Source organism: Polyodon spathula, chromosome 2, assembly GCF_017654505.1.
Source record: "Polyodon spathula isolate WHYD16114869_AA chromosome 2, ASM1765450v1, whole genome shotgun sequence".
Classification (NCBI taxonomy): domain Eukaryota; kingdom Metazoa; phylum Chordata; class Actinopteri; order Acipenseriformes; family Polyodontidae; genus Polyodon; species Polyodon spathula.
The window spans coordinates 72,756,753-72,778,392 of record NC_054535.1 but is presented as its reverse complement, the minus strand read 5'-3'; the positions used below and the strand labels follow the sequence as shown (position 1 = coordinate 72,778,392).

At 36.4% G+C, this 21,640-nt stretch overlaps 1 protein-coding gene across 4 annotated transcripts in view; it reads right to left on the bottom strand.

Annotated features, from left to right (window-relative positions):
* LOC121300176 (electrogenic sodium bicarbonate cotransporter 1) overlaps window positions 1-21,640 on the bottom strand; it is a 101,910-nt gene that overhangs the window by 14,327 nt on the left and 65,943 nt on the right. For all 4 annotated transcript variants that reach the window (XM_041228674.1, XM_041228667.1, XM_041228683.1 and 1 more), the window contains 7 exons: window positions 20,801-20,975; window positions 19,106-19,239; window positions 14,320-14,591; window positions 5,552-5,622; window positions 4,512-4,697; window positions 2,944-3,057; window positions 2,332-2,493 (listed from right to left, as the gene is read on the bottom strand). In XM_041228674.1, the coding sequence (XP_041084608.1) occupies window positions 2,332-2,493; window positions 2,944-3,057; window positions 4,512-4,697; window positions 5,552-5,622; window positions 14,320-14,591; window positions 19,106-19,239; window positions 20,801-20,975 (1,114 nt within the window). The remainder of the gene's footprint in view (window positions 1-2,331; window positions 2,494-2,943; window positions 3,058-4,511; window positions 4,698-5,551; window positions 5,623-14,319; window positions 14,592-19,105; window positions 19,240-20,800; window positions 20,976-21,640) is intronic.

The following is a 21,640-nucleotide window of genomic DNA, read 5'->3' as shown; positions in this document are numbered from 1 at the left end:
GTCCTTTTATCATTTGCATAACATTACCAAGATTTTTTTTTATCATTGTCTGATGCTGAGATGCTAATTCATGCATTTGTTTCATCTAGACTGGATTACTACAATGCTCTGTTATCCCGGCTACCAAATCATGCCTTATTCCATTTGCAGCGTGTTCAAAATGCAGCTGCCAGGGTGATAAGTAGAATAAAGAAATAGACCACATAACTCCAGTATTGGCTGCACTTCACTGGCTTCCAATACATTTTTGAATTGATTTTAAGGTCTTGCTGTTGACTTACAAGGCGCTCCATGGTTTGGCTCCTGACTGTCTAAAAGAGCTCCTGTGCCCACATGCGCCTGTCCGTGCTCTAAGGTCAGCCGACTCTGGTCTTTTGCTTGTTCCAAAAGATTAAGACCAAGAGAAAGGATGAAAGAGCTTTTAGCTACAACGTACCAAGATTGTGGAATAGACTGCCATCCAACATCAGAGAAGCAGAGTCCCTTAATGTTTTTAAGTCAAGGCTAAAAACTCATTTTTTAGATTAGCTTTTGAATCCTGATTTTATGTATCAATATATTATTTTAAACTTGTTCACTGTATTTCTGTTTTTAAACGAGTTGTTGCTTACTTTTTATTAATATTAACAATTTTGCTGTAAAAATTGTGTTTAATTCTGTATTTTGTTGTTTTTTATTGTGTTGTAAAGCACTTTGAGACACTTTGTGTTAAAGATACTATATAAATAAATAAAACTTTAAACTTTAGTGCAACACTGGCCAACAACTAAAAGAGTATACACAGAAAAAATACTGCTATATTCATCTATACTGGTACAGATTAAAATATCTTATTGAAAATTATATGAAAATATTTTATTGTTTTACTACAGCTGTAGACTTTTTTTTAATATAATTTCTCTATCTTCTCCATATTTCACCTTTAACTTACCCCTTCTATTCTTTTACCTCCTTTATGTAAATCCTGGTATCATTCATTGCAAACTTATGAATACAATTTAAATATTCAATGGCTTTATAAGTATCCACGACACAGATAACAATTTTCTCCTTTGTTTTCAATCTTCAAAAGACATGCCCAAGCACAGTACATTAGCTATTCCCAAAGATGAAAGATCCACATGCACTTTGGCTTGTCAACCTATGCTGCTAATTTGTGTTTAATTTATGCTGTATTGTACTGTATATTACTAAATTAGGCCAACATTAAAAAACGTCATGTATAGTTTTAACAGGAGTTCATTAAACTCTAAACCATCGTCAAGTTTGAGGGACATCATGCATGACAGGTTGTCAGGTTTGACACTGCATAAATGTTGTGATTGCGAATCACTTTACAAATGAATAATTTTAGTATTCCCCCTTTGTTGCATATTACATTTCTTCAATTATTATGTTTTTATAATGTCTCACTCACTGCAGTGCCTCGGCAGTTGGAGCTTTTCATTAAAAAACACAAAGATTCGGTTTATATGCAGCGCTAATCTGCACAGTGTTCCATCCATCACAATGCTAACATTGTGCTATTCTGCCACATCGTCCAAGATATTGTGAGTGACACAGCAGAGATTTGGATATGTTGCAGTCACAGGAAAAGCCAGGGGACCTCCAAAGCCAGCTTTAAAATGAGAAAATGCACCTCCTTACGAGCCACGCCACTCCAAAAGAATTACTGTGTGTTGCCTCCTGCTAATTGCACATTATGGAAACATGAAACATACTTAAGATATGCAGATTAGAAAACAGCAGGCATACAATCCTATTAAAGGGAGACAGCAATTAGACAAGGCTGAGAAGATTATGTCTGGCATGCAATATTTTGTAACACCAAAAGGTTTCAAATGTAACTGATAGTGTAAGGTGAGAGAACAACAGCCCAGCTAAATAAGCCTTGCACAGATTTAACTGTGTGGAGCTATTGTACATAGGACAATCTGCAACATAAAGATTCTACTTCACCCTTCCAAAGTGGAGTAAAGCTGGTTAGGCACTAGGTAATCAGATAGATTTTTATATCTGGAGAAGTATGTTAAAATTAAAATGAAAAGTTAAACACATCTACTGTTAATCTACTACTACAGTACATTAACCATTTCTGAGGACAATTACCTACACACACACAGTTTCAACCCCTTACAAGTTGTATTATTGCAAATACTAATGTGATCAAATACTCGCTTCATTTATTATTTGAATGCCTTGTTTCTTTCTGGAAATTACCCTAAATGCTTCATGTCTTTTCTGAATAGAAAGAGTACAGGACACCTGTAATTAAGAACGCAGCACTATCTTGTGCCAGCTGTATTGCTCCCTCTTGTCCGGATTACCTACCTTGAGCTTGTGTTCTTTCCTGTTGACAATGACAGCTGTGATCTGTTGGTCCATGAAGATGAGGATGGTGACTAGCAGTGCAGGGAGGGCAGCTGCCAGGTAAACCCACCAGGGATTGCCTCCGAATGGAGGGACAAACCATCCTCTATTTGGGCTTGTTGGCTAAAAAGAAAAACAAAAATGAAACAAAAACAAATTACTGCAAAAGATCAGGTGCAAATACTCCACAATGGCCATTAGCAGCAGTGTTTGGTGATCACTTCTAATGTGCTATTGAACTACATCACAGCACCCAGCTTTGGTGAACATCTAAGCTCAGAGTCAACACAGGCCAGAGAGCAGTTCTGAACCTAAATGACTAAGGGGGGCAGGATCAGAAGCACTAGTAATATTGTTTAAAATGGGTAATCCATATATGCAGCATAAACAAAAAAGACTAAAAGATCCCAATTCTGGCTGAAGTAACTATGGTGAGATGGACAAAGTTACTGAACTACCCATAATTCTTCCAAAGAAAAAATTGTCAAAAAACTGTCAATTAACAGTTCTCACAAAGTATCACATGTACCGATGCCATGCACAAAAAAAAAAAAAAAAAGCATCTTAGCTTACCTTGAATTCGCTTGGCACAATAAGCTTCGGTGTGTCCACCCCAACCAGTGCATCAACTCCACAGAAAATCAGAATGGACAAAACAATGGCAAAGTCACTGATAAGCTTCCTAACCTGAAATTACAATGAATACTATTATGTTTCGACGTCGTGCTGTTCGGTACTTCTCTGGTATGAAGAGATTTGTTAACATTTCACAGAGTGGCAATACAGTTCCAGAAGTTGCAAGGTTTGCATTTGAAGAGAAAGAAATACATGTTTATTTACAATACATATTTTCAGATCATTTTTCATGGGGAGGCCTTTGGTATAAACTTATTTTGATTATTCATTACTGTATCAACAGTTAGCTATTACTTACAGTACACATGATGTCACTTTACCTAGGTTACCTAAAACTGCTGCACAGTCATCCGTTTAAAGCAAGGCAATCTGCCCAATAATGCTGTTATCATACTGGAAAATTGGTATTTTTGGTATATGATTGTATTTCATTAATAAATTGTGTTTGTTTTTACAACTTGACCTTGTCTCTGTTACTGTTATTTTTCACCCACATAACTTTGAGTTACACGTCATTAAATAATTGTGCAATTATTTAAACCTTTTGTATATATCCAATAAAAAGCGCAATATATATATATATATATATGTGTGTGTGTGTGTGTGTGTGTGTGTGTGTGTAAGGAGGTTATAAGATACAGAGACAAGTTTATATTGTCATCAGAATGTTTTACTTGATAAATTTGTTTAATAAAGTGTAGTTCCACAGCGAGCTAGTAATATGAGTGCCATTGTATGTCCTAAAACAAGATCTGCGATGAAAGTTGCTACTTGCTGCTGTCGCTGATTTCTTGTGAAAATTGGTGATGTTGCAGCTCAGCAGAAGTTTTATAAAACCCTTTTTTTTTTCTTTTTTTTTTTTTTTTGCGAGATGCTTCCTATTGCAAATCATTGCAAATTACTTTTATGAAACGGGCCCCTGGTATGTTATTTAAACAGTTGTAACAACATAATCCAAAATAAAAATCTTTCACATAACACACACAAATCCTAACCAGCTCTGCATTCTACAAATACTTGGTTTACGGGGTTTAATACATGTGCTTTGTATCTATCTCAATACAGAATGCAGGGGCATCAAAAGACATTTATATGCCACTAACTGCGTGAAACATGAGCAACTTACTGACTGATCTACTGGCAAAAAAATAACTGTAATCAGCTAATAGCAATGAAACAGAGCCCTGCTGCTGAAGTTTCATTTCACCTACTGCTTGTTGTTGGACATACCTTACAAAGGATGGATTTTGGACTGTGGAATCGAACCCCGAGTTATGAATGCCCAACTAAGAAGACTTTTTTAATCTGCACGACTCTTATGAATAAACTATGTATTAATCTAAAAGTACATATCTCTTAGCTTTTGTAGTTACAGTGCAGGTATATTGAATCATAAACTATTTCTGCAGAACAGTATCGATGCATAAAAGCAGCAAGGTCAAAGATGGGAGCAATTCAGTTTCACAAAGATTTTCAGCTGAAATTTCAGGATTGCAATGACTTACAGTGGTGGGGAAAAACTGGCTGGTTTTGAACTTCTTCAGACCCATGGAGACAGTGTAGGTGCCAAAGAAGAGGATAAAGGACATCAGGGCGATGTCTGGAACATACTTGCAGCTATTTCCAATTAGCTCCCCACCATACTTAATACACTCTTTCTTTGACAGGGAAGACCAGGTTGCATTTAGGAGCTGCAGAACAAAAACACATATAAAACAATAAAATATAAGAAAAGAGCACAAAACCGAACAGCAGAGCAGAGAAGACATGCCATATGCTAACACTTTAGCAGGCATAGATGACCCTAACAGACATTTAGTGAATTCTGAGGACATTAACAAATACAACTTCATAACAAAAGGTTTTGCATTTTGAAAAGTGTAGAAATCTATAATACTTGCACTTTCAGGTATTTGCTGAATAAGCATTTGATATTGCTGATGGCTACAAAATAAATTCTGAATATGGTGTCAACTCACTGTCACTTTCTGTCACCTATTTTTAGAAGAAAAAAAAAAAAAAAAAAAAAACAGGCTCACAAAATATGTAAGACATGAAACCACCTCAGGGCTGAAACATGACCCAACATTAACTGTCCATTACTGTCTCCTGACACAGTCAACACTGTTACGTGTACTACTGCAAGAATATATTATTCTGAGTGTGAGCAAAATAGAACCGACCCAGTTTAATTAGCAGGATGCATTTTTTAACACCTGGAAAAGTTAACAACTTCTCAATTCTTTATTCCGGTTTTATTTGACGATCAACAGGGCATGTATCGACTTATTATACATGAACTGCATTGACCCTGCCTCTAAACAGTAATGGCATGGAACCTTTCAGAGTCAACCGGCAGTGCCCCATCATGGAGACTCAGTGCAAGCTTAGTCTTTCTTCTATCTAATGAAGTTTTAAACACCATGTTTTCAAAGCGTGTAAGAATCCAGTACCGATAGGCAGCAGGAGTATTTAAAAGCATACCCTATAAACTCAATATGTCCTCTTTACTATAGAATCATCATGACTTTTGGAAGAAACTTACCAAACCAGTGTTGTTGAAAAGCCAAGTAGATGACGCATCTGATGTCTCAGTAAACAGTCCCGAGCTATTGTCTAGAAGAAAGAAAAATAAATAAATTATATTAATGTCATATATTAATGTCACATGACATTGTGTATCATGTCTATTGTATACAGTGCTTGTACAATTCATAGTTAGGCCTAGGTGAGAAAGAATAATTCTTGCATAGTAAAGTACATGACATTTCAATGATTTATTTATTTATGTATTTAATTATTGTATTCACAAGTCAGATAGCAATATAATAAGGGAGCACTGTGTTTGATTCCCAACATCATACTGGTAGTCATGTTGGGATTTTAAATCAGGGCTTCTAGTCACTATATCCCTAGTCTACACCTTCAGTAACAGTTGATAAGACAATAACTATTTGAATACAATTATTCAGGATGCTAGTTGAGTATTTCTTTTTTTTTTTTTTTTATCAAGTTACATTAACATATCTGATGTCCTAATAGTTTGAAGTGCTACTGTGAGCTATTTATACACCTACACATATTGTAAGTTAAATATATTTTTTTACTGGGAACATTTTCCAATCTCTAACAACTGCTGTTTCCCCTAATGCAGTCTATCGCATAAAACTGGAATCAAGTCAGCTCATGCAGAGAACAGACCAGTGCATTGATACAACCAGAAGGAAGAGCAGTCTTAGCGGAAGGCTGCTTGTGGTGCTCACAGACTCTACTGCAGACCTCTTCCCAGCAGTATATCAGGTCTAGTTCACAGTATATAATCATTTTTTTGCACTGTGTATTTGCTGACATAGCATATCTGTCTAGGTATATATTGAGGAGTTATGCCAAATCATTCTAAAGCATACTGGGAAAGCAAACAATGATATCAGACAACATACAGTGGCTCTCAAAAGTATTCACCCCCCCTTGAACTTGTCCACATTTTACTGTTACAACATGAAATCAACACAAAAAAAAGTCCATAATGTCAAAATGAAAAATAAAATCTACAAATTGTTTTAATTACAAATATAAAACAGAAAATAATTGATTGCATAAGTATTCACCCCCTTTGCTGTGACACACCTAATAAGCTCTGGTGCAACCAATTGTCTTTAGAAGTCACATAGTTAGTTGAATGGAGTCCACCTGTGTGCAGTTAAGGTGTTTCACATGATTTCAGGTTAAATACACCTGTCTCTGGGAGGTCCCACAGTTGGTTAGTACATTTCCTAACAAAAACTACATCATGAAGACGGAATAAGGTTTTTCAAAAGCACCAATCAGGGGTAGGATATAAGACCATTTCCAAGTCATTGAATATCTCTCGGAGCACAGTCAAGTCCATTATTAAGAAATGGAGAGAATATGGCACAACTGTGAATCTGTCTAGAACAGGCCGTCCTCAAAAACGGAGTATCCGGGCGAGAAGGGCACTAGTCAGGGAGGCCACCAAGAGGCCTATGGCAACTCTAAAGGAGTTACAACCTTCCACGTCTGAGTTGAGAGACACTGTGCATACGGCAATAGCCTTGTGCTTCATAAAACTGGCCTTTATGGGAGAGTGGCAAAAAGAAAGCCATTGTTGAAAAAAAGCTCACATCAAATCTCAGCTAGTTTGCCAGAAGGCATGTGGGTGACTCTGAGACCAAGTGGAAGAAGATTCTATGGTCTGATGAGACCAAAATAGAGCTTTTTGGCCTCAACGTTAAGCGCTATGTTTGGCGCAAGCCTAACACCGCAGATCATCCTGAGAACATCATCCCTACCGTGAAGCATGGTGCTGCTGGTGGCAACATCATGCTATGGGGATGCTTCTCTGTGTCAGGACCTGGAAAGCTTGTGAAGACAGAGGGCAAAATGGATGCAGCAAAGTACAGATAAATCCTGGAGGAAAACCTGCTGAAGTCTACAAGAGACCTGGGACTTGGGAGAAGATGTATCTTCCAACAGGACAATGACCCCAAACATATAGCCAAAGCCACACTGGAGTGGCTTAAAAACAAAAAGGTCAATGTCCTGGAGTGGCCCAGTCAAAGCCCGGACCTCAATCCAATTGAGAATATGTGGAAAGAGTTGAAAACTCTTTTTATTATGCAGATTAACAACGGACATCATCTGTCGATCTTGGGCAGGTGTCTTGATCTCCCAGTGAGTGTGTCTGGTTATACCGTCTCGCCAGGTTTGAAATTGCTGGCTGTGAGCACCAAGGACGGGGAGCCAAAGTATGCTGCCCTAGTCCATCCTCCAACATGCCGATTGCACGAAGGTGTTGCTCTCTTGACATATGTGGCATAATGTTTTTTTCCCATGATTTTCTTTATTGCTTTTATTCAAGCTTGCAATTCAACAGCAGAAATCACTCCATATCCAGTGTCCAATCAGGTGTCTCACTGATTAATTAGGTGATTAAGTGCATATGCTTCAGTCATAGTCGCACAAGCGTGTCACGGTCAAGGATGCAGGATCGAGTAATTAAAAAGAAACCACAAACATTTTGTCAGTGTCCATCAATTACATACCTTTTTTCCCGAAAATAAATGTGTTATAAAAGTGATAAGTTTCTTTTGATGCTCGAGAGATAGATATATATCTATATATATTATATATAATATATATATATATATATATATATATATATATATATATATATATATATATATATATATATATATATATATAATATATATATGTATATATCATATATATATCATGTGGATTTGTACATAATTGATACGTAAGTCCTTTATTTTTACTTAAAATAGGCTAAGCAGCCACAGGAATACTGGAGAAAAAAACATTTTATTTTTACTACTACTGCAAATGAATAATAAGTACACTATCTAAATTGTTTGTAGTTATTCAAAACAAACATTTAGTTCCTTTTTTAAAAAACAAAATGACAGGGACTGCAAATTATTAAAACAATTTGTATTTAAAACTTAGAACACAAAATGTAAAAAGCAATTGTGTAACAGATGAACTATAATCAAAAAGTGCGGGGGGGGGGGGGGGGGGGGGGGGGGGGGGGGGGGGGGGGGGGTGGGGGGGGAGGGTGGGGGGGGGTGGAAAGCGGGTAGTTCGCCAGACCTATTCGCTATTTCTCGGTGTATGTATTTATTTTGTGCTTCCGCTAAGAGTGCACTCTAGATTTGAGTTTCGCCCCACAATGCAATGACAGCTCTGCTTTCTTGCTCTCCCTAGTTCACGCCGCGGTTGTCAGAAACAAAAAAAAAGAAAGTCCTTTTTTTAAGCTAATCACTGGTACAATCAAAATGTTTATTTAAATAACAATAAAAACAAACAACAAGATGACGATTTGTTAAAGCGTGTTTGAAACTAAACCAATATCTAAGTGGTTTACATTAAAATAACTGGGAAAAACACAAGACAAGGTAGTTTTTGTATAAAATTATTTTTGATAGCATTTTTTAAAATTATCACCGATATACTCAAATATTACACTTTTGTTTTTAGAAATTCTCACAGATATACTGAAATATTACACTTTTGTTTCTTTGACGTCAACCGGCGTCTGCACCTGTTTATCAAAGCACAAAAGTTACCGTCAAAAGTTTAAATAGCTCAGTGTAGGGTATTTGGAATTTGGGGATATGTACACTTTTGATGACAACTTAATAATAAAACGGAGCTATTTACAAAATACTCAAGTATAAACAGTTAATAAATTTAACTATTCAGGACTCTTGCGTCTCAAGCTGTTCCTCTCTTTTTGTAACGCTGAAACAGCACTGCCGCTTCTTCCTCTTAAGGAGGAGCCGAGCAGCGCTCATGTCGTGCGTGAACCTATCCTAAAGTGAGGTGAGTTTACACTGCTTTTCAGACGGACCTAAACTGACGCTGAGCCGCATCTGTAGTTGGACGTTTTTATGACAACTGCGGGTAGGCTGTGTGTGTTTACACTGCAGAAAAAAGACCTGAGATGCCCCAAAGCCGTGTTAAAAACGTCGAGTGTAAACGCACCATGAGACACCTAACACTATGAATAATATATGCAATTTGAAATCTATGTTTAGTCATTGGATTTATACTGATAAAATGATAGCAATCACTTAATCATTGATGTTTGTTATTTAAAATGTTTCTGTTAACTTAGTACACAGTGCTAACAAAATAATTCCAGTAAATCTTGCCTAATATTTATTTCTAGAATTCTGTCTCAAATTTTCCTGAATTAAGCACAAAGATATTATAGTAAAGGAGTAATTTATCTGAAGCTGTTGGAGAAGAATATTTATCGAACACTTCTTACAGATTCTGCAGTGCTGTGCTTCCAGTCAACTTCCTAAGGTTGCATGAAGGAATTCAATCGACAAAGTTGTTGAAAGGCACAGATCAGGGGACGGGTATAAAAAAAATATCAAAGGCCTTGAATATCCCTTGGAGCACAGTCAAGACGATTATTAAGAAATGGAAGGTGTATGGCACCACCAAGACCCTGCCTAGATCAGGCCGTCCCTCCAAACTGGATGACCGAGCAAGAAGGAGACTGATCAGAGAGACTACAAACAGGCCAATGGCAACTTTGCAAGAGCTACAGGCTTTATGACCAAGACTGGTCAAAGTGTGCATGTGACAACAATATCCCAAGCACTCCACAAATCCCACCTGGCAAGAAGGAAGTTATTACTCAAGAAAGTCCACCTTGAAAAACACTCAGGAGATTCTGTAGCCATGTGGCAAAAAAAAATGTGGTCTGACAAACTAAAACGGAACTTTTTGGCCTAAATGCAAAGTGTTATGTTTAGCGCAAACCCAACACAGCGCATCATGGTGAGAGCATCATGTTATGGGGATGTTTCTCATCGGCAGGGACTGGGGCACTTGTCAGGATAGAAGGGAAAATGAATGGAGCAAAGCACAGAGAAGTCCTTGAGGAAAACCTGCTGCCCTCTGCAAGAAAGCTGAAACAGAAGTTCACCTTTCAGCATGACAACAACCCAAAGCAAACAGCCAAAGCTACACTGGAGTGGCTAAGGAACAAAAAGGTTAATGTCCTTGAGTGACCCAGTCAGAGCCCCGACCTAAATCCAATCAAAATGTGTGGCATGACTTGACGACTGCTGTCCCTCAACACTCCCCAAGGAAGCTTGAACACAGCTTGAACAGTTTTGTAAAGAAAAATGGTCAAATATAGCCAAATCTTGGTGTGCAAAGTTTGTACAGACCTATCCCAACACACTCACAGCTGCAATTGCTGCCAAAGGTGCTTCCACCAAGTATTAACTCAGGGGGGTGGAGACTTATCCAATTATGATCTTTCAGTTTTGTATTTTTAATATATAACTTTTTTTTCTCAATAAAAACTTTTTTCCCCCCTAACAGTGTGGAGTATGGTGTGTAGATAAGTGGAAAAAAATATTCATTTAAATGCATGAAACTGAGGCACTGACGCAACAAAATGTGGAAAAAGTTCAAGGGGGTGTAGACTTTCTATAGGCACTGTTATAGATAGATAGATAAATAGACACACACACACACACACACACACACACACACACACACAACACACAGTACACCCTTGCTATAACAAACCTGTTGGGGTGCAAGCATTTTGTTCGTTATATATAAAAAACAAAAACCCAAATTGAAGCTAACTTTTATTCAAAATCAATCTGACATGAATCTTTTCAAAGTGCACCAAATCTGAATCCAACATGCAAGAATCCCAAACTGGTCTTTTATTCCAAATCAACCCGACATGAAAAGTTCATCAGCTCCTCATGTTTTTTTTTTTCTTTAATCAATTTTGCTTTGCCGCATGGTTGCTGAAGAAGCGTTACTCTTTTTTTTTCAAACGATCAATATAGTTTCCAGCTTTGTTGCAACATAAAGATTTTTGTTACGGAGAAGGGTTGGCTGATTTAAATCAAGTCAATTTAAATCACTGATTTTCTTTTTTTTTTTAAATCATTGATTTTTTTTTTTTTTTTTTTTTACATTTACTACCTATTATCTATAGTTTCTCAAGGAAAATACATGAAAAGTATAGTTTAAAAACCTTTTATTAACACAAACATCTTAAACTCTTACTGATTTATAAACTAAAACTCTTAGGGTTGTATTCTGATCACAGCTCAAATGTGGTGCATAGGAGATAATGGAGCAAAGGTGTAAAAAAAAAAAAAAAAAAAAAAAAAAAAAAATGTACTGGACTGAAATGGTATTCTGAAGACATGTCTTGCCCAGTTATACAGCGCCTGCCCCATCGTTAACATATTCGCCAAAGCGATTCTGATGACAGTGCAATGGGTTCCCAAATAGACAATTGAGCACTGTGTTAAGACCCACTGAAACCAGGTTTATTTAGTGGTGCAATCAGGAACTAAAACAACTGAATGCACTATAAAAAGCAAAGGAGTCCTAAGTAACAACTGTGTGTGTTTGGACTGACACAGAAAGAGGAAATCAAAGAAAGAAAAGTAAAAGAAAAGGATGACTGGGATGAGTGAGGGGGATTTTTCTCTGGCATACTCCATCGCTAAATTCATGTAATTCACAAATTGTAGGTCACATTTAGAGGTTGCCACAATGATAAATGATTTGCTTCATGCATGTATTCATTTAAGATAATCAGTAATTTAGTAATTTAGTTTGGTATGTAACTATTCACAAACCACCATTTCCAACATCTTAAGTTTACAGTTTGGAGGTTGAAAAAAAAAAAAAATAAAAAAAAAAAAAAAAAAAATAAAATAGATATTGATTTAGGTCCAGGGGCCAGGTTTGTTATAATGAATGCGTGTTATAGCGAGGGAGTACTGTACATATACAGTCAGCACTCGCATATCCGACCCTAGAAAATTTTGACTATTTCATTTGGGTCTGTTCCAACCCTTGTCCAGTCCATTTTTTCAGGTAACACAAAAAAGATAATGTCAAAAATACATAGCTGAATGGACTGTGTTTTAGAATAAGTAGGCTACAGTACAGTAGTACTGTGCTTGGTTTTGTTAGTACAATGCTATATTTTCAACAGAAGCAGTATTTTAATTCAAAACGATATGAATCTGAAAATATCACTTGCTAGAAGAGATGACTGTGGACACACTTAAATCCAGTATGTATTGTAGCAGTATGTAAAATTCCCCATTAACGACCCAACAGCAAAATTAAATCAAAATCTTACCCATTCACAGACCTACACAAAATGTGAAAGGCAAAGCAATCTAGCAAAAGTTTAAAAAACAACATCACCACCAGTTTCCAGAATTAAAACAGTATCCAAAGTCAGTATTCAGAATTATAGGATTTAGTGCTCGATAAGGCCCTAATGTCACAGTTCACTTGCACATGGAAATGCAAAAAATTCATCACAGTATCTAAAACTGTTATCTAACCGTAGCTTGCTTGTTTGCTTTGTTTTTGCTGCATTTTCATCATGTGAAAATACAGGAAGCGCTGCGTAACTGCACAATAAAGACAGACTGATTTGCCATGCGAAAACGAGACAAAAACAAAACAAATAAAGAGTAGGCTGTGGCAGATGCAAAGGTTCGGTATGATGGGACAATGGAAGCACAGTGGCATCTTTTATGAGTCATTAGTAGGCTGGTGTCACTGTGGTAGCATTTCCATTTGTTATCAATAGTATCACAATGGTATGACCAAATATACACAGGTACATTATTGCAACAATATAGAACCTGTGAGTTCCAGTGGGCTATTCCTTTATCGAGGCAAACGGAGGCAGAACAATTACTAGGCCCAACACTGTTTAAGTGTTTTTGTTTAGTTTTTTTTTCCATTCTGTGTGCACATAGTTAGGACAACTAGCAGCGTGTGTGACTTATACAGTGTTCATAAATGTATCATCATCACTATTCAATTAACACACAAAAAAGATAGCTAAACACTTTTCTTAGCACGTTAGGCACCCAAACCCCTGGTCTCACTATTAAATACACAGCCCTGTTCTATTAATTATGAGTCATCACGTAAAATGGAAACAATGAAGAATGTCCACCAACCAACAACCTCAGTCACTTCTGGATGGCAGTGATGTTGATTTTGCAGTGATAAGTACTGTCTAAAGTGGCTGCTATCAAAAAGGAATTTCACACAGCATTCCTTCCTATTGAGCACTTCTACTGCTGTGTTTGTCTACAGTTAGCCATTAACAATACAACACATAGAGCTTTGACGATTCAATATGTATTGGAAACATAACCCTTTTTCTGGATAGTTCAAGGTCTATTATTGAGTATTATTTTGAGCTCAGGACTACACGACTGGACATTGAGTATTTTAGTTTTACAATACAGGGTTCACGTTTCGTGATTGAGTGGACGAGGGTGTTAGAGGGATATACAGAATCTATGCTGACACCAAGGGACACTAAAGGATGTTGCATAAAATAAAAAAGGGACTCAAAATGGTATGCACAAAGTCAGGTGTGTGCGACCTTCCCTGAATCTAGTGTAGAAGTCTATACTATCTACAGTAACTAACAGATATTTGAAAAACATTTAGATATTAAAATGTTCTATTTTTCAAATGCCCACTGAAGAAACAGCAGTTGTCACACTGAAACCGACGACAACATTGTTCTTGTTGCAATCTAACTGTAATTGCTTTGCTACATTTCACACTAGACCCTCAAAGTCAAGTACTCATCGATTTTTATTTATTTATTTATTTATTTATCTCCACTGGATTCATATTTAAAAGTCACCACTTCCTCTCAACCTCTTCACAGTACTGGATGCATGGAGGATTTAATAAATTAGAAAAAAAAAGAACAGTTCTTACCTGGTGTAGGCGGCATACACGTACAGCCATAAAGGGTTACATGATCAAGCTTATAGTCCGAGTTGATTGGGTAGTAGTCTGCCATCTTGAGCATCTTTTTAAAGGCATCATAGATAAAAATGAAGCTGATAAGCGAGGAAAAGCCTTCCTCTGTGAACCGGGTGAAATACTGGACCAGGAAGCTGGCATCCGTAGCAACCAGGAGGAGGCAGAAGAACGCTGACCACAGGCCTATCCATAATCGGAACTCTAGGTAGTCAAAGTCATTATCCCTGGGAAAACAATACACAGCGATAGATTTTGTTTTATTGTACTTAGTACCTATTAAAAATGTGCTAATAAGCTGATTACATGTCCATACCAAACTGAAAAAAATCTGAAATGTGGTACACCATTTTGAATGACTGAAGAGTAACAGTCACTTGTACTAGTATTTGTGGGTTTACAAGAAAAAACAAATGAGAATATCTTCAATGCAAAACAAAAACAATCATTTTTGTAGAACCCTGTTTTTCATTCTCAAGAAATCCGACAGCTTTATATAAACACAAAAGTAATTTCCTGTTAGAGCTTCCTCTAACCTAGTTTAAGCAAAATAAAAACCGCAATGGACATTTTTGCGATTGCACACTATACTGTAGCCTTACTACAGATGACACCAATGCTGGCTTTTTAGCATCTTGCTAAGCTAGACAACCCCAGCATTTTAGAAGGACTTCCAATTGTGCTCTAAAGTACTAATGACATGTGATTGTGAAGGAAGTGAATGGTATTTGCATAGTTTCAATTTGTGTTGATCGCACTTTATTTAGAAAGTGTGGATAGGGTATAGTATAATTGACAAGGCATGCTAGACATAAACCACACCGCTACCAACCCCAGCATTTTAGAAGGACTTCCAATTGTGCTCTAAAGTACTGATGACACATGATTGTGAAGGAAGAGAATGGTATTTGCATAGTTTCAATGTGTGTTGATCGCACTTTATTTAGATAGTGTGGATAGGGTACAGTATAATTGACAAGGCATATGTTCTGCACACCAGATGTCAGTGTTTCTGTCTTCAAGATGCTAGCATTGGCCGTCTACTGAAATCAAAAAATGAATGGCTCCAAGGTGGAAGTACAGTGCAGTAAACACTCTCTACCCTTTATTAATCACACACTTTTGTCAAAGAGAAGAGAAATAAAATAAGTCCTATTTATTTTTTAAAAATAAAAAAAAGTGAAAAGTACTGACCAAACAATATTGCACGTCATTCATCTAGGTTATGGTTAGGGCTTCTGATTTTCCTCTGACTTTTCTACTCTCCTACTGATACCTGTTAAGCCTTTAATGCATCTCAATTACACATGAGAAACATGTTAATAATAAAATGTATTTCATTTACAGGGTTTTTTCTATGAAACAACTAAATGGGCTTTTAAAATTGTAAGCCTTACTTTTCTATTTCAAAGCAGAAGTGACTCCTCTTTATTTATGGAAGTACAGTCACGCAGAACAATTGTAATAATGTGTCCAGCATTAAATACTTTATTTTTCATATAGCTTTAATAAAGATTAGTCACTTATTAACATGTTGTGATCTCGGTTGTACAGTTGTATGCAAAAGTTTGGGCTAAGTGACAGGGTGCCCAAACTTTTGCACGTGCCATGTTCACTTTTGTTTATTATTTTGAATCTGTAATAAATGCAAATAAATAGTAATCCTGTATTAAACTTTGCAGAAAGGTGTCATGTTTAACTTTGTACCATGTAGAGGTCAAGTCAACTTCTGTTCACCGAAAGGTTCATTGTAACATACATTTTTTCCAGGGGCGCCCAAACTTTTGCATACAACTGTATGTTCTACTTGTTAATCAAAAATGAAGGCTTAGCCAATTTAAAAGCCTATTTAGTTGTTTCACAAAAAAAAAAAAAAAAAAAAACCCACAGCATATTAAATCAATGTTACTACTCACATGTTTCTCAGTTGTGACTGAAATACATGAATGGTTTAACAGGTATCAATTAAATTTTTAAAGGAGAGTGGAAAACTGGGGACAAAGCATCAAAAATCAGAAGCCCAGTTTATTGTGCTACTGTAGTATGAGTTTTGACCCTCCAGTTTTTCTAATTTTGTAGCCTTTGTTTTTTCAATGATAAGAACAGTTTGAAGAAATACAAAATTATAACAAAGTAAAACTATTATGAAATTACAGGACAAGAGCACAGAACCCATCTATTTAAATCAATATGTATGCAATAATGAAGGCTGCAACTGAAAACCTGTTTTAAACAGTGTAAACAGTATAATTCTAACTCAAAGTAGTGATGTTAGCAACATCCCTGGTCACAGCATGGGTCACTCATCAGCTAGGGAATAAACCCCTTTTTCGTTTATTTCACCCAGAAAATATCAGAAAGAGATTTTATCTTATGAATGTCATCCACATGCTTCTTCCTGAAGCAGTGCTGATGCTCATCTAATGGAAACCAGCAGCGTTGCTGCAAGACCAAGCATTGATCTTGACACAATTTGTCCTTCCTTGTATTGATTTTATTAATGTGAGTTCCATCTTTAAGGAATATCACCTATATATGCAGTTGAACTCATTGAACTCAACTCAACTGGGAAAAAAAAAGTAATAAAAAATGACTTCTGCAAATATAGCCTATGGTAGTTCCATTAAAGGTGAAATAACTTCCATAGTAAATATTTAATATATTTTCTGCAGACCAAATCAGAAGTCAGGTGTTCAATTAGAAACAAAACAACATGTACACAGACCAATGAACATACTGAGAGACATTAGAGGGAATTTACTGCAAAATATTATTGTAAAATTTAATTATGGGACGAGTTACAAAAAAATAGCAAAGATAACAATGGAAGAAATCATTAAAATCATCATGTTGTTAATTATTGAATTTTAAGATGCATTAAATTAGACTATTTATATTTATCTAGATCTACTAAAACACAAATTGAAATGAATAACACTAATGTTAATATTCAGCAAATATGCAAATACTACATAGACAAACATGAGTGGCCATGAAGCCAAATGGTACCAAGTATTTACATCATAATTAATTAATTATCAAATAAACAATAATAAAGATAAGATGACCATATGGCTCCTTGTTCAGCAGGTCAGTTTGGGATAGTTCAGGCTTTTCAACACGCAACCCAATGCATTCTGATACGTTTTGTCTGTCTCGGGTACCATTCTTACCTTTGAGAAGCAGGACTACACTTACCAGAATGCAATGGGTTGTGAGTTGAAAAAACTGAACTGTCCCGCAGAACAAGGAGCCATATGGTCACCATATACAGAATACGGAAAGAAAGAAATAAAATAACAAGAAAAATATTAACCATATAGTATAGGCAACATGACAGTCCTAGTTCTTCATTAATACCTTCTGGCTGAACTGTTTTACAATAGAAAATCTATTTTGCTTCACACTGAAGTAGTTTTTTTATTCAAGTCACCCCCTGTACAAGTCTGAAATAATCTTTGTATCTCACAACATTTTAAGTCCGAAATTGAATGATTTACTTCCGCGAAATGTCTAGCCAGTGGCAAATGTATGTCTTTCCTACGGATGGCACTTTTATGCTCATTAACCCGTAGTTGTCTTTTGGCTTTCCCAACATATTGTAAGTTACAAGAGCAAGAAATTAGATAAACTACAACATCCGACGTGCATGTAATGACTTGTGAAATCTTGTATTCTTTGTTAGTTGTATGACTTGTAAAAGTTTTTGTTTTAATAGCATTGTCACAAGCTGCACATTTCAAACATGGAAAGAATCCGTTTATCACTGTAACCCAGTTTCAATTTTTAGCTGTATCTTTAAAAGAATCAGCTTCAACAAAAATGTCCCGCATATTTCTGCCTCTATAGTATGTAAAGAAGGGCATGGATTGAAATATCTTCCTGCCAACAGTATCAGTTGATAGCATATGCCAGTGCTGTCTAATAATAAATCTCATGACTATGTGTAGTAAAGGTCGTGCAACAAATGGAAGGTAATTCTTTGTTGTTCTTATTCACATGAGGATTTCTATCCATGTTTTGAACTTTAAAAAGAGCTTTATCTATCTTTATCATGCATTTTCCTCCATTAATTTGTGAGAATATTATGATTATTTATATATATATATATATATATATATATATATATATATATATATATATATATATATATATATATATATACATACATACATACACACACACACACACACACACACACACACATACATATACACACACACACACACACACAAATAAAACAGGATAATGTTGAAATATACACTCAAAGATAATGCATTTCCTGTTAATGCTACACAGATATGCCTTGACCTCACATCCTGCTCCAAGCCTGATCTAATCAGTGCCAACAGCTTGGCAACTTATCCATGCTTTTCTATAGCTAAAGATTTGAATTAACAATCATATCCGAAGCATCCAACTATAACTATCACCAGTGAGGCGTAGATGACAGGGCACTATATATGAACTTGGCCAAGCTCAAGCTAGGGCAGATCAAATCATGCAAACTTAACATAATAAGACTTTATGGATCATAAACCACTGTATCCTCTCAAGGCTTGTAACATATCAGTGTTATTAAATGCAGGGCAATGTTTATTCACACTATTTTAACTATTTGTCATTTAGGAATCGACAGTTTAAAACACAACCATGCTTAGCAAATGCTTCTATGTAACCACACTGGACAGCCTCGTTGGCTTCATTTATAAATATATTTAAAAAGGGGTTTTGCACTTACTTGCTGAAATTAAAGAGCAGCCTCTCAAAGACCAGTACAGGACCTGTGCTGCTAAGGATAATAAGGGGCTGACCAGAGAAAAGGCAGAAGACAGCTCCAGTGACTGCTGTGCCTAGGAAGCTCTCCAACACACCCTGGAAGGAAGGGGACAGTGCATGTCAGCATTAATAATAATGACATGTTGGGGAACAGCAAGTTACCTGTATTCCCTGCATGCAATCCTACCAGCAGGGGGGCACCAGTGGCTTGATGCTTGGCAGTCCAAGGGTTAGCAGTACATTTTTTTTACATTTAGTGCTCATTAAATGGGACATGTACAGTTAATACAAGCAGGTGGAATGGGAGATTCCCTCATACTGTAGGTCTGTGCAAGAACACTTCCATCCAGGCCTGAACACTCCATTCAGCCTGGGTCTTTCTTTACTGGTTACCTGATTCAAATCCACCATCTTCAGAGGACAAAGTGAATAAGCCTGCTGTACCTCTTAGCCTAATCAAAAACAAAATGCTTCTAATAGCACGAAAGGACTATACTGGTAACTAAGAGATTTGTAGAATCATTTGATATGAGGATTGAGAAACTCTAATTGATTATCCCTATGCTATTTTGCTGTACTAAATAAGACAAGTCCTGACACACACAGATCAAAAGAGCTCCTTTAAAACTTAAGGTAATGTATGTTTTTAATGATATGCTAAGAAAAATGCATGGAATTTAAAGTTGCAGAACAATTCATGAATAAAATGTTCCTTATTTAGTTTCATAGCGTATATATTATTTTGATATCAAGTCAAAGAGTGTAATTGTTTTGTACTATTTAGCACACGCTTTTCTTGTAGGCAACTTTACTGCTTACCCTTAATGTCTAAATCAGGGGATTAATACATTTGGATTCAATGTCATTTGTATTGTTACAAGCAATACAAGAGACTGGAAAACACTTGATGCCTTCAGGCCATGTAGATGAGAATAGAGAACAAAGCAAAATTTAAACAAAAGCTGAAGCACTAAAGCCATCAATCTGTCTGACACGTACATTACAGCGGCTACAGGCACAGACAGCTTCAATCAGCAAGTACAGGAGAGGAGTGCTGTAATGACTTTGGATTTATTTTTTGGGTTTTATGCAAATCAGTTAAATTGTTTTAAGGAGGACATGTAGGGAAAGTTAATTCCATTTAAAGCCATAATTTAAATGTTGCCACCAAACAACAGCAGCTTTCTTTACCGTTTTTTTTTTTCCTAGCCCTTAAATAAACAACAATGGTATACATTAAAAATGAGTTACCTTGCAGATTTCACTGTAGGACAAAAACTTAATAAAACTAGCACAAGGAGTCATAGCACTCTTAAGAATATGCAGGTAAAAACAGCCTGTAACAATAAGGACTGCTTTTGTAATGTGGATATCATGTTATTTGCAGTTCCTTTTTGCTCAAAATAGTTCAATCAAATCCAATGTTACTGGAACACAGGGATTTTTCACATTGGTATAACATCAATTTCAGTCTAACTGGGACCAATCACATAAATCACACTAAAGGAAGTCAAGCGGTTATTATATTTCAGCAATGCTGTCTCAATTCTGTGTAATCTTCATACATTATAAAATGTCTGGTGCCATGTAACCTGCTTCATTTTGCACAATAATAACGAAAAACAGTAGCATCCCTTTTTAAAAAGCATGAACTGACCTGCATATTATCAGTAGCATCTCCTAGCAGGCCTCCAAAAGTGATGGCATTGGTTACTGTTGCCAAATATATGAAAAGTACAGCAGACAGGGACTGGATGCTTAATGCATCATAAAAGTCACTGGCAAAAAATGGGATTTTCCTCTTGACATCTAGAACTAGGCCCCCACAAAACCTAAAAGACAAAAATCAACCATTACAGTAATGGGGAGAGATGTACCTGGAGCATTTAACAATTTAACCAATTATCTTTTCGAATAGCCCTCCAAGCAAAACCGAAAAAAAAAAAACTAACAGTTCAAATTGGTCCACTAAACCAACATCTATAATAGAAAAAGAATGGCTAAGCCTGTGGCTAAGGCGGTGTTGTATAAAGTTTGAATATAAAGTAGGCTGCTGTGGAGAAACTAATTTATCCAAACTAAAGGATGCCATCCATCAAGAGGTCTTGTGCATCCCTGTGAAAATATTTAATGTTATCTTGGAGACGGATCCCATCCTTGAAACGAAGGGTAACCTTCTTATGCAAAAACACTTTAATTAGATGTAGAATCAATCTTGTTGCGCCTTGTTTGGTGCTCAAGTTTTACTGCTCTGTGTTTTATTACCACAGTAGGGTACTGACAATTGTTCTAATCACGTGTCTGGAGCCCTGCCCTAACTAAGGATAGGTTTGGCACAACACAGATGGATGCAAAGCCACTGAAACAATGAACGGGAACAGGAGTTTGTTCTGAAATATCTTGCCTCTGATGAAATTGGTTTAGTCACGAACATTGGGATTCATTTGAACAAAGACTGCTGGAAGGTTAATTACAGTTATTGACACAGCCTACAGCT